Genomic DNA, 13,946 nt, shown 5'->3' with positions numbered 1-13,946 from the left:
GGCGCAGCATTTAGTGGATTCCCCACAACTCGCCCAAGAAGAAACAGTTGCAATCCTATTTCTGGCCCTCCCGTCCAGTCTTGCTCCTGCTAACCCCCAGAGAAGCAGGCCTGCCTCTGATGTGTTCCTCTGCCTCTCTCCCCTTTCTCCTTGCCCTCCTTTAGAGCTACACAAAGAGTGCTGCCTTCATCGTGACCTTGCACCCGCTGCAGAACACCACCACAGACTTCTGGAGGCTGGTCTATGACTACGGCTGCACCTCCATCATCATGCTGAACCAGCTCAATCAGTCCAACTCTGCCTGGGTGAGTGACAGAGACCCACTGCTCCTTGCAGTTTTGCCTGTCTATGCAGTGACCGTGTTGGGCAGGTGCATTTGACTCAGATGCCTGAAGAGCAAAACCAGAGAGAGTCAATGTTTAAGTACAATGCAAAATTGAAAGGGTCCCCTGCACAGATGAACGAGAGTTTTGGTTGCACTGATTTATCTTTTTTCTTATTTATTTACTTGCGATACTTGTATTCTGCTTAAATATAAAGCAGTCCCTAGGTAAATTACATGCAAACATTAAAATAACATGTTAAAGGCAACTCAGAAGTCAATATTGAAATACTTCCCCTTATAAGAATATAGAGTTTTCATAAGAACATTAGCAGATCAGTTAATTCCTTCATCTTTATGATGGAAAGAACATGTGGGAGCAACCAAAATGTTTGCTGCTTAAAAGTCTGGCTTTGAATCCCTGTATGTCCAACCATACTTATGGAGATGAAGTAGGGGTTGCAACTGCTTTTTTTCTGGCAGAGACTTCATTGGAATATGTGAATTAGCAAAACTCAAGTTCATCCAAGTTCTCCGAATTCCATCCTGAAGGTCATTCTAACTTAAATTCACATCTGAGAGTGAACTTTGTTCCTTCCATATGAAAATCAAAGTGGCTTGCATCGTTCCCCTGCTCTCTTATCCTTGCAACAACAACCCCGTGAGGTAGGTTGGGCAGGGGACGGTCTTGCACTCATCCTGCCTGAGGGGTCCCATGGGCAGCTGGTCTGCCATTGTGTGTACAGAGTGATGGACCAGGTGGCCCTTTGGTCTGACCCAGCATGGCTGTTCTTATGTTCCGATGCAGGTATTTCTATGACTCAATTGACATAAAATTCAAGAAAATAAAAACCGGTCTGCATAGAATATGCGGTCTGCTGTGTAATCATGCTCTGGATTCACAGAAATCCACACTGCTTTGACTCTGTTACGACTTTCTCCCACATCCAGATCCCATTGTTCGCGCACTCTCCAAGAGATGCGGTAAATGTGCTTGATGGCTGGTTGGAATGCACATTAGCCACTCAACTGACCTTCCCCCTAACGTGTGTGTGGATTTAGTCAATTGGAGTAGTTCCGTGAAATCCTTGAGATAGAATGTATGCATGACTAATGCATGGCCCATTGATTTCAATGGCCCTACTATAAAGATGGCAGTTTCCCTGTGGAGTTGAGCAGTGTGCTTCAATGTTAAATTGTGCAAATTTGTGAATGTAGACACAACACACTCTGGATAGCAGGAAAAAGTGGGGAAAAGAGCCTTGTGTATGGAAAGGAAATAGATATTGGTTTGCTAGAATAGCAGGATGGCTTTGGAACCAAGGATTTTCCCTCCCTGGATTCTTCAAGCCTTCTTCTCAAGTTCATCGCAGTTTTAAGAGCCCATTACAAGTCTGTAATGTTAATTTGCCTGAAAAACATATTGCTTTTTTAAACATAAAATTAGTATTACAGGCTCTTAATGGATGTCGGGAGAAGACTTCATTAACTGGATTATTTTATGAGTCGAGATCAGACGTTTTAGTGCAAATGACCCAAACTTACACTTGTAACACTGATGCAGAAGTAAGCAGGTGCATGAATTAAAGTCCATGCTCTGGTGAAGAGGAGACCTTCTTTGCCAGTTGTAGTTGCTGTGTTAAAGAGGACTGCTGTGTGCTTAAATAACAGAACAAGCAAATAAGCACCATCCCTGGTGCTACCAAGCCAAGGAAGCCTGATAATTCCACAAGGCCAGGGGGAGTTTATTCAGCAGTGAAATTAACTCTGGAAGCAATTGGCACAGAGGGAAATCCAAGCAGCTAACTGCGTTACATGAGGGCAGATTTAGATTGTGGGAAGCTTAAAAGGAAGAGGAGCAAAAGTCTTCCAGCGGTGAAGATGTGACTAGTTTCTCCAGCTTTAATTTCTATTGATGGGGGTGAGGGCTTCTTAAATTTGCAGCATTTGATTTTCTTTGCAGATTTAGAGTTCTGAGTTCGCTGATCCTGTCTTCAAAGTCTTATGATGCCCCAGGAATTCTCTTCCTTTTTCTATTTTTTTCCCCACTGCATGAGGTCACTATGAGAATTTTGGCCCAGTCTTTTCATTGTTTTTCAGGGAGGCAAAAACCTTCCCAAATTCCAGAGGGAGGTGGAGACATCTGATCAGTTACTTACAAGGTGGCCCAAGGGCTTTGTTCTTTCCACTTTTTAAAGGCATAGTAAAAGCTAATCTACCTTTCCAAACATCAGGGAGTGCCACACTACCAAACATTATGAAAGCAACCCCACTGCGTTACAGCTGGGAATTCTTAGGAAGCCATTAGGCAGTTTTGTACTTACATATCCGCTCACACGCTGCTGCAGCAGTTTTACTCCATGGTCCACCTTTTCCCCTCTCGTTCTCATTCATAAGTCGCCAGAACTCCCTGCCTTCAGTCCAGTTTCGCTTGGTGACAATGTCACATAGTCAGTTTGGAGTGTGTGATAGCCAATTAAGAGTGAGGGTGTTGCCTTTTCTCCACATTTAAGTAAAATGAAAAAGTATGCAGGGATCCAGCAAGATGGTTGAAATTCTCTTGCACATTCTCCCAAGACTTCTAACAGTATAGCAAAGCCTAGAGACCAGGTGGGAATTAGAGCTCCCAATCCCTCCCGGTGCACTGTACTTTTCCATGCACTGAAACAAGAGCAGGTTTCAACATGCATCAGTTGTAAAGTAACGTTTTACACAAAGATCCTCTCTTCACCTCTTTAATTCCTTATTTCTCCTCTGCTCCCTTTCATTCGGATGCTTACAACATTTTCCACTCCTCCACAACGCTTTAGTGCAACTCAGCCTATCATATTTCTTCATTACTGTGTTTTGCCCGCCCCAGTGGGCATCTTATTCTTCAGGAAAGTCCACATAATGCCACTTAGCCAGATCTTAAATGTTTGCTAGTTTCACACCAACAGCCAATAAATCAGTCTTTTCAGCAAACCACTTTGGAAAGGTGACTTGGAGGGTATATCCCTCGCTTGAACTATGTCTTGCCAAAGGAAGTTTTAATATCCAAATTATAGCTCCAAGTCTGGAAGATCACAGAGATTTATAGCCCCTATTAATAACCAATTATTTCTCAAACACATTTGCCATGCAGTGAGGCTCGCGCTGTCGGATGGCCCAAAATGCTAAATGTTGTGTTAAAGTGCGATGACAAACATCATATATTTTGTATTGACGCTGCCTTTCTGGCTGTCGCAGGACGAAAACAATCACAGCCATGACCCGTGAATTGAGCAATCCATCAACAGTGCAGCTGGATGAGAGATAAGGAAAGCGGGATCCCATCCTATCAGGGATCTCCCTCTAGTGCTTCTAATGCCTCAGAATATGAGACCTCAAGTTGATACATTCCGATTGGAGCTGGCAGGAAAAGGGCTTTGGCTGAAGGGAAGGATGATGATACTGAATTGCTTTCCTACAGAAAAAAAAAATGGGGAAACCCTGTAGTGTACTGGATTTGGGACTTGCAGGCTTGATGCATCCCCGGGACTTTTTGATTGCTGGCGATGATTACATCAGCTGACATTCCACTCAGGCTTCCTTGTTCCTTCTGAAGCTGAAATTCTCAGAGTTGCTCAAAGGAAATGGGTTTTTCCAGCAACATAAGCACACCCACCAGAGAGAGAGAGAGAGAGAGAGAGAGAGAGAGAGAGAGAGAGAGAGAGAGAGGTGAATGGATGGATTAAAGCAGCAGCCTGGATTTTTGGATTCTTCTTGAGAGCTCCAGCTATCAGGACTGTCCTGATGATTGCTTGAAAACAACATCAAATGTACAACCATATTTAAAGCCATGAGTATTTCTAGTTTAGGAAAAAACAGCTGAAAGTGATGGTGTGGTGATGGTTGTGGTGGATAGCGCCACACCTAAAATGAAGCATGCCATACTGGTCCAAAAGGAAAACAATACAAAATCCATGGTAGACAATACATTTATCATGACCAATTGAGGGCAAGTTTTGGAGAACTCGAGATCTCTTCATTGCACAAGATGTTTCAAAGACAGTGGAGCAAAGGCCTCTATTCTATGTAGGACACAGTAGGTTAATTCCAGGTACCAGAGACAAGCACAAGAGCGTTTTTGCTTCTAGAAGCGTCTAATTGCTGTAGAGGGATCCCTGGCTCCCACTCATTACCATCTATTCAAGGAGTTTCATTCATCCTATTCTGTGGAGAAGCTAGACAGAGGCAGTTTCAAGGAGATTCCCAGACAGATTGTGAGAGCTACCCTGCCTTAGGGAAGGACATGGAAGTGGAGTGCCTTGACCCAGTCAGGAAATGACCGGTGAAACAAGTGGATCAGTTAGGATGTCTTTGATGTTGCCACCATCTTGCCTGCAAGCATCATGAGCCACCCAAGGGGTACAGTCAGAAGTTTTTCTGAAAGGGAGGGAAGGAAGTTTCAGTTTGGATTCTAGCGTGATAGACACAGTTCTGTAACCTGTTAAGCTTTAATAAAAAGGCTGTGCTTCTAGAGTCTCATCTCGGTCTGCTGAAGAGGAAAATAGGCAGAGAGAGACCTGCTGTTGACAGCAGCCACTGTTGGTAGAGTTGCTTGTGGTAGGCATTTTTTGCAAATTCCAACAAGAATTCAACTGATCTGAATATCTTGGGAAAATGTGCTGTTTGGAACTAACAGATTTCATGCTCACTGAATGTTCTGGCAAAGCTCTCAATTCAAAATACAAATGCTTAGAAAGGCATATTTGAAAGCATAAAACATTTATTTGGATGCATATTTGAATGTGAATGTGCAGATTTTGATAAAAAATATAGCAATAGAATAGAACAAACTGGTGGATGAATGCATTCAAAAGTGCATTGCAACTGAATGCATGTGGATTTTTCCATGCCTATCACCGCAATATTGTATATGTTTAAGTCAGTCCCATTGAGTTTGATGGAGCATGGTCACAGATAAATGACTACCCAGAAAAATGGGTATAGGGCTGCAGGCCTCATCTAGTAGGCAATTCATATACTCCACTGTTCTGTTGCTATGGACCTTTTTGCTACATCAGACAGAACTTCTTATGAGCGATAAGGTACAGTTCCATCTGGGGCAGTTCTATGCTGAGGGAAGATGAGGGATCTTCCTCAGATAACAGAGACTGGAGTAAACAGCAGGCTCCCTCCTGAGTCTCCTAAGCTTGTTGTTGTTGTTGTTAGTCAAAAAGTCATGCCTGACCCATCATGACCCCATGGACAACACTCCTCCAGGCTCTCCTGTTCTCCACCATCCCCCGGAGTCCACCCAATTCCACACCCACTGCCCAAGTGACTCCATCCAGCCACCTCATCCTCTGCTGTCCCCTTCTTCTTTTGCCGTCAATCATTCCCAGCATCAGAGTCTTCTCCAGTGAGTTCTTCCTTCGCATTAGGTAGCCAAAGTATTTGATCTTCAGTATCTGGCCTTCTAAAGAGCAGTCAGGGTTGATCTCCTTTTCCTAAGCTTGGTACTCCAGTAAGTTAGCTGACAAGGAAGTGGACTGCTCTGTTGCAAGATGGAAGTAAGACTCAACTTCCAATCTGGTTGGCTTCTGTATATGGAGTGTTGGGATGCTCACCTTGTACTTTGCCTCAGGCAGTGAGATAACTTGGACTGGGCATGAAATCCATTATGAATATTCTATAGAAGGTTCTGTCCTTCTGGGAAGACCTTTTCTTGTACACATGTCCTAACAATGTGGATGTGCCTGTAGAAATTTTGATTCTGTAGTGATTGTACTATTGGCTCTAATGTGTTTTATTCCAGCACCTTCTGCTCATCTCTCTGTATTGTTTCTCTCTTTAGCCTTGTTTACAATATTGGCCTGAGCCGGGACTCCAGCAGTACGGACCAATGGAGGTGGAATATGTTTCCAGATCAGCTGACGAAGATGTGGTCGCTCGTCTTTTCCGGGTGCAGAATATAACACGGGTGAGCAGCTTAGGAACACCATGCAGTATTGAGAGTATGGATGTACCTTTTCACCAACATGGTGTACTTTTCTTGAACAAACCCCTAAATAAAGAGGGATTCAATGTGACTTTTGTTACTAATTACAATCTTAGGATAGATCATCCTTGAGGTTTACTATGTTCTGTAAAACCAGCTAATGAGATCATACAAGCATTTTAAAGCATCACCAGAACACACATGAAAACAATAGCTCATCAATCAGTCAGTCAGTCAGTGAAATTGGTTGACAGCAGCATAAACAACATTGAACAATAGAAGCAGTTGAATGAGTTACACAACTAGCAACCATACAAAATCTCTCTGTAGTAAAGAAATTTAGAGAGTCTGTGAAAGGGCCAAAACATGAAGAGGCCAAACAGATGACCCCTTGGTTGAGGCCCCGTTGGTGAGGGTGTTCAAAGATAGGTTAGACATGCACATGATGAGCATGTCATGAGCGGAGCTGGCTGGAGCCAGGAGTCAGACTAGATGGCCCGGGAGACCCCTTTTGACTCGCTCTGTTTTTATGTTTCTAATCCTATATCCTTCCAGATGTCTAGAATACTTTCCCCAGTTCTGGGCACCAAGATTTAGATGCAGAAAAATTAGAAAGGGTCCAGAGGAAAGCAATAAAAATGATCCTGGATTTGGAAACAAGCTGTGTGAGGAGAGACTGAGAGAACTGGGCATGTCCAGCCTTGAGAAGACTGAGGGAGGACACGGTATCCCTTTATAAGTACCCAAAATCCTGTCACAAAGAGGAAGGTTAAGATCTTTTCTCACTCAGATCAGAGGGTAGGACATGGAATGATCCAGGCAAGTTGCGACAACCCAGATTCAGGCTGGACATCAGGAAAAACTTCCTCACTGTCAGAGCAATACGACAGTGGAACCAGCTGCCTAGGGAGGTGGTGGGCTCTCCTACACTGGAGACATTCAGAAAGAAACTGGGCAGCCATCTGAGTGGTATAAATTGGTGTCCTGCAACAGTATGAGGTTGGACCTGATGGCCTTCGTGGTGCCCTCTAACTCACTATACTATGATTCCGCGTATCAGCCATTTAGAGAGCAATGTTATGGCTCATACCTGATGGCCCAGGATATTGCTGTCTGCCCTGCCTTTCAATGAAACAGGCATCAGGTTTTTATTTATATATATTAAATATATTTATTTATTTTACTGACTTTTATTAGCTTTTAACTTGGCAGGACCACCATTATTTAAGCATAAGAGAAAATTAATAGGATTATAGATAGTATTTTTATTATTTATAGTGTGAAGATGATAAGCTGATTAAAATAATAATTTTGATGATGATGATGAAGAAGAAGAAGAAGAAGAAACTGATGGAGTGCCCCTACTCTCACCTTTGGCAGAATGATACAAAGCCTTATTCCCCCCCTTTCCCACACCTTCAGATGAGCTCGGAGAGCCAGGGCCTTGGATCCACCCCCTTTCCCTTTGGATCCCTCCTCTCATTGTCTTACCTAATTGGTTTGGCATTGATGACACAGGTTTTCCATGCCTGTACCACCTTCCGAAAGCCACAGGGGCTGTTTTTAATAAGTTTCAGATGCCACCATCCTACGCAGCCCTCTGTCTTCAACAGCTGCAGGCAGCCACAACAGTAATGACAGTCTTTGGACACTAAATGCCATAAATGGCAGATCCTCTCTGTCTTTTTCAAGGAGCTCAGTAGCCAGCACAGACAGCTTAATTTGCAGAAAGAGCCAGAAAATAGCCGAGGAAGGGACCAAAGGTAGAACACACTTTGTGTGAAGGATTGAACCTCACCAGTTAGCAGGTAATATATAACAACTCTGCCTACGACTGCGGAAAGCTACTGGCGGTTGGAATTCTTTATAGAAGCATAAAAAATGCTCTACATAATATGTAGGGATGTATGAGAAATTCGTTTCAGCACTGTTTTGATCAGACTGTAATCAGTTTATGCCTCCCAGACCGAATACAGATGCCAATGCAATCCGTGCCCAAAGTTTGTATATTTCTGAACTTGCGTATGATTGGGGGACCAAACAAAGGTGTTTTGTGGCAGGTATACATTTGAAAAACATGCATGAACAAAGCCATATGCACGGAGGTGCTTTAATCAGTGGAAGAACCATTGAGACACTCCGGAGATGCATCCGACTGCTCATAAATGCATCCAGACTTCCATGCCGATCAGTCAGCTATCTACTTCTGATTACCGGTCTCTCCAGTTCTGTACCCCTCCTGCCCCAAACCATTATGAAACCATTAGTGAGAGCTGGAGCGCAAGCCCCAGAGAGCCATCCTGTAAGCCAGTCTTATTTTCCATCCTCTTTCAGAAGCTTCTGATTTGGTACTGAGCTCCCTGTCCACCTGCTTTAAACCCTGGACTCGCTTAGCTATGTGCGCCTAATCCCCCCTCTTTCTGTAGCCCTCTAACTACATTAGATTGCAAAGCTAACTAGATTATCAGAGTATTAAAGAGCATCTTTCCCCTCTCCCTGCCTCCCTTCTGTTCCATTCTTTTAAAGTTTGCAGTGTATACCAAATGCATAAATCTAGGTGCTTTTGCAATCCATCACGGCCAAAATGCATGTTGTATTCTTTCTCTCAATCTGTGTGTGCGTTTGAGAGAGGAAGCCCATTCAAAAATCACCAAAAAAGGAGAAACATACCATGAGAAAGGACCAAAGAGACTAGCAATTTGCTTAGCAGTTGTATTTACTAGTTTATATAGATGTACATTTAGAAATTTAAGTGGAAACACAGCACAGATCACTGTTGTGCATAACACGGGGCAACTAAAAGTGCAATCTGCTGTGTGTTTAGACAGAAAAAGGTCCTACAACTTCTACCATGCCTTTTATGACTGAAGATGTGTAAGATTTTGCCCTAAGCAAACTGCATGTGTGCCTAATTCTTCTGCCCAGGAACCGACTGCAGCTGCATGACAAAAAGTCCTCTATTTTACATTGGAATTAGACTGGACACCTTCAACTAGAGAACAGTCTTCTGTAAATGAGGACAAATAAGTATGAGAAGGACCAGGGGGTTGTAGTTCTAGGAATAAGTCCAGTGTTCCGACAAATCAGGGAAAGAGAGTTCTCTGCAGTTCCTCTGCTTTCTTCTCATTGTTCTTCCACGAATTGACCGCCTTTGGGTGGCACCTTTCTGCCGCTTTGATATGAGGGATTTCCAAATTAATTTTGGAACCAGCACATGAGCACTTACCCACGACTTTAATTTCCTTTTGTTTTTGCCATTGTTGCATGTTTGTGGGTGTGGGTGTGTTTCCCTTCCCCATCCCAATGTTCAGAGGCACAGCAAATGCACAGAATCTTGATGAGCTGTGAGCCCATTTGATTCTTTCATTGCGTGTGCACCAGAGTCATGTTTTCTTGTGAAAGGGTTTAGAGTGGGTGACGGTAGGATCTGGGAGAACAGCTGCAGCCTGCTATAGTTTACCCTGTGCCAAGAATAATATTCCTATTCTCCCTACTTGGCATCCTGGGCCAAGTAGCATATTCCATATTTTCTTGAATGAGTACCATCCATTTGGACTCCCCCATCGGAAGACACTCTAAGCCATCTTTGGAAGTTGAATTTAGCCTTCGGATTCAGTCTTCAGATGTTGGATAAGGCCCACAAATTAATTACTTGGCAACTTAATAGGGGTCATTCTGCAGTGTCAGTCCCCCCACCCCCACAACTTTCCATTTGCTCTTTTAAGAAAGGAAGAGGGAAGGTGACAGACACGAGACCTCTTGTACATTAGCAGCTACATAGTAAAGATCACCAAAATTCATGGTGCCTTCAGGGTAGAACTTTGGGGAAGAAAAATGCTTAATTGCCTCACCGGTCAACATACTCTCTTGTACATCATTGAGATAGAGCAGACCTTTTTACCTTAGGCCTAGTTGCTGCAGAGAACAGCAAGATGGTGAACACATGTTTAAAAATGGCTTCCATGGTACAGGTTCAGATTCAAGATGGCTGCTCTGTTTAAAGGCTGAAGACTTCTGTCCTTAGCAAGCTACTAAAAACTAAGGAAAATGATACTTTGTTTTTTGTTTTTAGTTACAGGAGGGGCACCTGATGGTGCGACACTTCCAATACTTGCGGTGGTCAGCCTACAGAGACACCCCTGATTCTAAGAAGTCTTTCCTGCATTTGTTAGCCCAAGTGGAAAAGTGGCAGGGGGAATGTGGTGATGGAAGGACAATTGTGCATTGTTTGTAAGTATCTTGGCGGACTCCTTTTTCCTTTCTCATTTGGAGGGAGATGTTGTTCAGGTTACCAGCCTTCCTCCATCTGTAAAATCCTGCATCACTGAGAAACTTCATTCCAACTCAAACCTTTGAGATGTAAAGACTGCGCAAGAAGAAAAAGCACGACACCATCACAATTATGTAGTGTTTGTGTGTTTCAAGCCTTACCCACATGCAAGGATCAAACCACACATCATGTTATTTATATAGCATGAAGTTGACCCTTTTCTTGCTTTCTTACTCACAGAGTAAGCATGAAGTGAATGCCAGGAGGAGAAGACCGAGCCTTCTCTCCATTTTTTTCCTGAAATACTCCTCCCTCCACAATGGGATAAAAAATAGTTTAAAAGACTCTAATTGGCTTCACGAAAGGATGTTTGCGGTTGGGTAAATGAGTGATGTTCATGCTTGCCAAGATTCTTGAAGCCTCAGCTCACTGCTCTTCTACCTTTGATTTGTGCTCACATTTGCAAATGCTATTTGGTTCCCCCCACAGGAGAGGCAGCTGTCAAATAAGAAAGTGATGCAAGTAATTTCCAAATCTGCATGAATACCCAAAATTACACAAATTTCCTCCATTGACTAGCATGGGTTAATTGAAATGTGCACATGGGTTAATTAAATTTGTGCATTTTGAGAAAGTGACACATTTTAATTACAGAATTTGGAGATATGGAGGCAAGTTCAGGAATTTTTGAACCTTTTGGAGAAAATGTGCTCCCATTTGTGTTCAGGTGTTTTTGAGTGGGAAGAAGAGGATAATGAGAGCCAGTGTGGTGTAGTGGTTAAAAGCATGGGACTGTGACTCAGATGACCTGGGTTCTAGTCCCCGCTCAGCCATGGAGCCAACTGGGTGACTTTGGCCCATTCACAGACTCTCAGCCCAACCTACTTCACAGGGTTGTTGTTGTGGGGGTAAGATGGAGGAGGAGATGTAAGCTGCCATGAGCCCTTTGTAGGAAAAAGGCAGGATATAAATCGATAAATAAATAAAAAAAATAATCCTAAGGGAAGGGGAAAAGAGGAAATTCCCTGGAAAAGGGTGACAGTTAGGTGCAGAATAACTAGAGGACACTCTGCACCAGTGAAAGCATGGAACCACTGAACTACTTTCAGTTACTTGAGGATGCAACTGGAGGGCAGTTTGCCACGGAGGAACTGAAAGTCATCTTGTGCAACCCTGAACAAGAGGCAAAAGGTCAACCAAGTAGTAGCAATGATTCCAAGACTTGCAAGAACAAGAAGCAAAGAGCGTTAGTTGTGGGAGCCTCTCTGTTGCATGGGATGGAAACCCATGTATGTCAGAACGACCTGTGGCTGCATCAGGTATGTTGTATCTCTGGAGAACAGATTAGTGATATAACTGAAAGATCGCTGAGGCTCATACAGCCCACTGACATGTATCCCTTCCTTCTTATACACGTGGGAATAAATGACACTACCAAGTGGAGCTTTGAAGAACATACATCAAACTTTGGGAGGAAATCTAGAACTTTATGACCTAGATAGTTTTCTCTTCAATCCTTCTGATTCACTGAAGAGAAATAGACAGGAAAAGAAAAATACTGCAGCTGAATGCTGGGCTACGAAGGTGGTGCTGACATGAGAGATCTGAATTCTGGGCCCATGGACTACACTTCTTGGAAGATGGACTGCTGGCAAGGAAGGGATTGTATCTAATAAGAAGGTGTTTGGCTATGAGGAAGTTTATCCGGAGGGGTTTAAACCAAATCCTAAAGGAAGGGAGAAGTGTACATGGGTGGAACAACAGGCAAAGGGTTATGGAGACAGAGCAGCTCTAACAGTGCCCAAGAATACATAGTCTTCCAAAAAGTGTAGGAAGAAAAGTAGAGTATACAGCATGTGTCTTCAATGTCTATATACTAGTACCCGGAATATGAGAAACAAACAGCATGGAGTTGAACTCTTAATGCAGGAGCACGAATACAACCTGATAGGTTTAACTGAAACTTGGTGCGATGACTCTCATACTGGAATACACCCTCTGTTCAAGAAAACAGAAGGAACAGAAGGGGAGGTGGAGTCACACTAATGTTAAGGATACATATCTCTTCCCAGAAATGTAGGAGAATGAACTTAGTAACCCCATCAAGGGCTTCTGGATTAATAAAAATGGAGCATGAAATAAACAGAACACAGTAGTTGGAGTCTATTACCAACCACTCAGTCAAGGAGAAGACGAGGATGAAACTTTCAGAAAGCAAATTGCCAGTGTTTCAAGAAGGCACGATGTCATCATTATGGGGACTTCTATTTCCCCACTATCTATTGGGAGACAAATTCTGCCAAACATGGCCCCTCCAAGAGATTCCTAACATGTGTTGTTTTCTAACTGAAAGTGAAGAAAGAAGCAAGAGGAATGGCTACCCTCGACTTGACACTAACCAACAGGAAAGACCTATTGGATAAAGTGGCAGCTATGGGAATTCTGCGGGAAAGTGACCATGCCAGGCTTGAATTCATAATTATGAAGGAAGCAAAAGCCAAATGTAGCCAAACATGCACCCTGGATTTTAGGAAAGTTGATTTTAATAAACTCAGAACAAATATTATAATACATTACATTACACTTTTCTCCCATTGTGTATATTTTAAAGACATCACATTTAAAAAGCCAGTTTTTGAATTCAAGTCACAAATTTGAGAATGTGTACTTCTAGTTCATGTTTGTTTTGGAGGTTGCCAGCGAGGTGAGTTTGGGCGATTTTCAAACTAGAACACAGTTCTTGTATTTATGTCTCTTCTTGCAAATATTATATAAGCTTAGCTGGGATCTCTGGAACTGTTACTCTAAGTATTTCTTTTTTAAATACATCCTCAGTATTATATGTAGGTGTGTGTATGTGTGTGTGTATATGGGGCACACTAACACATTTCCATAAAGTCAGAGTTAGCCAGCAAGGTTTTAATAAAATATGAAGCACGGTCTTGTCTGTCTTCATTTGCCTAAGGATAATTTGGCAGCATCTTTGCAAAATTCTGAATTCTCCAGACAGTAAAGATGAGGAGCTAGAGAAAGAAGGTGGGGGAGTTGGCAGCCCCTGGCTCACAAACAACAATCTTGCATGCATATGGCTAATTCGATTAAATCAGGTGTAAAGGATTTATGAGCTCTGATGGGAACTGGTGCCTTGAAGAATTTGCAGTGTAAACTGGCATCCTGCCTGCACACAGCATGTGGAATGGGGGAGACAGATCTATGTTGGGTCTCAGCAGTTAACATAAAAGTAAACATGTGCTTGAGAAGGAATAATTGAAGTTGCTTGAGTTTACTCTGGGAACTTGGGATAGTGACAGTGTCATTCGCAGCTGTTTAGCTTGCCTGAATTGGGAGCTGCAGCAATAAAACCCCATATCATCCGTTTTGAAGCTGGA

General features: G+C 42.9%; 1 protein-coding gene across 3 annotated transcripts in view; it reads left to right on the top strand.

Annotated features, from left to right (window-relative positions):
* Positions 1-13,946, top strand: part of PTPRU (protein tyrosine phosphatase receptor type U) — a 349,047-nt gene that overhangs the window by 322,632 nt on the left and 12,469 nt on the right. For 2 of the 3 annotated variants that reach the window (XM_044434925.1, XM_044434924.1), the window contains exons 26-28: positions 165-305; positions 6,144-6,269; positions 10,360-10,517. In XM_044434925.1, coding sequence (XP_044290860.1) covers positions 165-305; positions 6,144-6,269; positions 10,360-10,517 — 425 coding nt within the window. Of the gene's footprint in view, positions 1-164; positions 306-6,143; positions 6,493-10,359; positions 10,518-13,946 lie in introns of those variants that run through there. The other variant, XM_044434927.1, reaches the window with a different exon arrangement.

The sequence above is a fragment of the Varanus komodoensis genome, unplaced genomic scaffold (assembly GCF_004798865.1).
Source record: "Varanus komodoensis strain SLA01 unplaced genomic scaffold, ASM479886v1 scaffold29_1, whole genome shotgun sequence".
Taxonomy (NCBI): Eukaryota; Metazoa; Chordata; class Lepidosauria; order Squamata; family Varanidae; genus Varanus; species Varanus komodoensis.
Note: the sequence above shows the minus strand (reverse complement) of the source record. Positions and strands in the feature narration are given on the sequence as shown.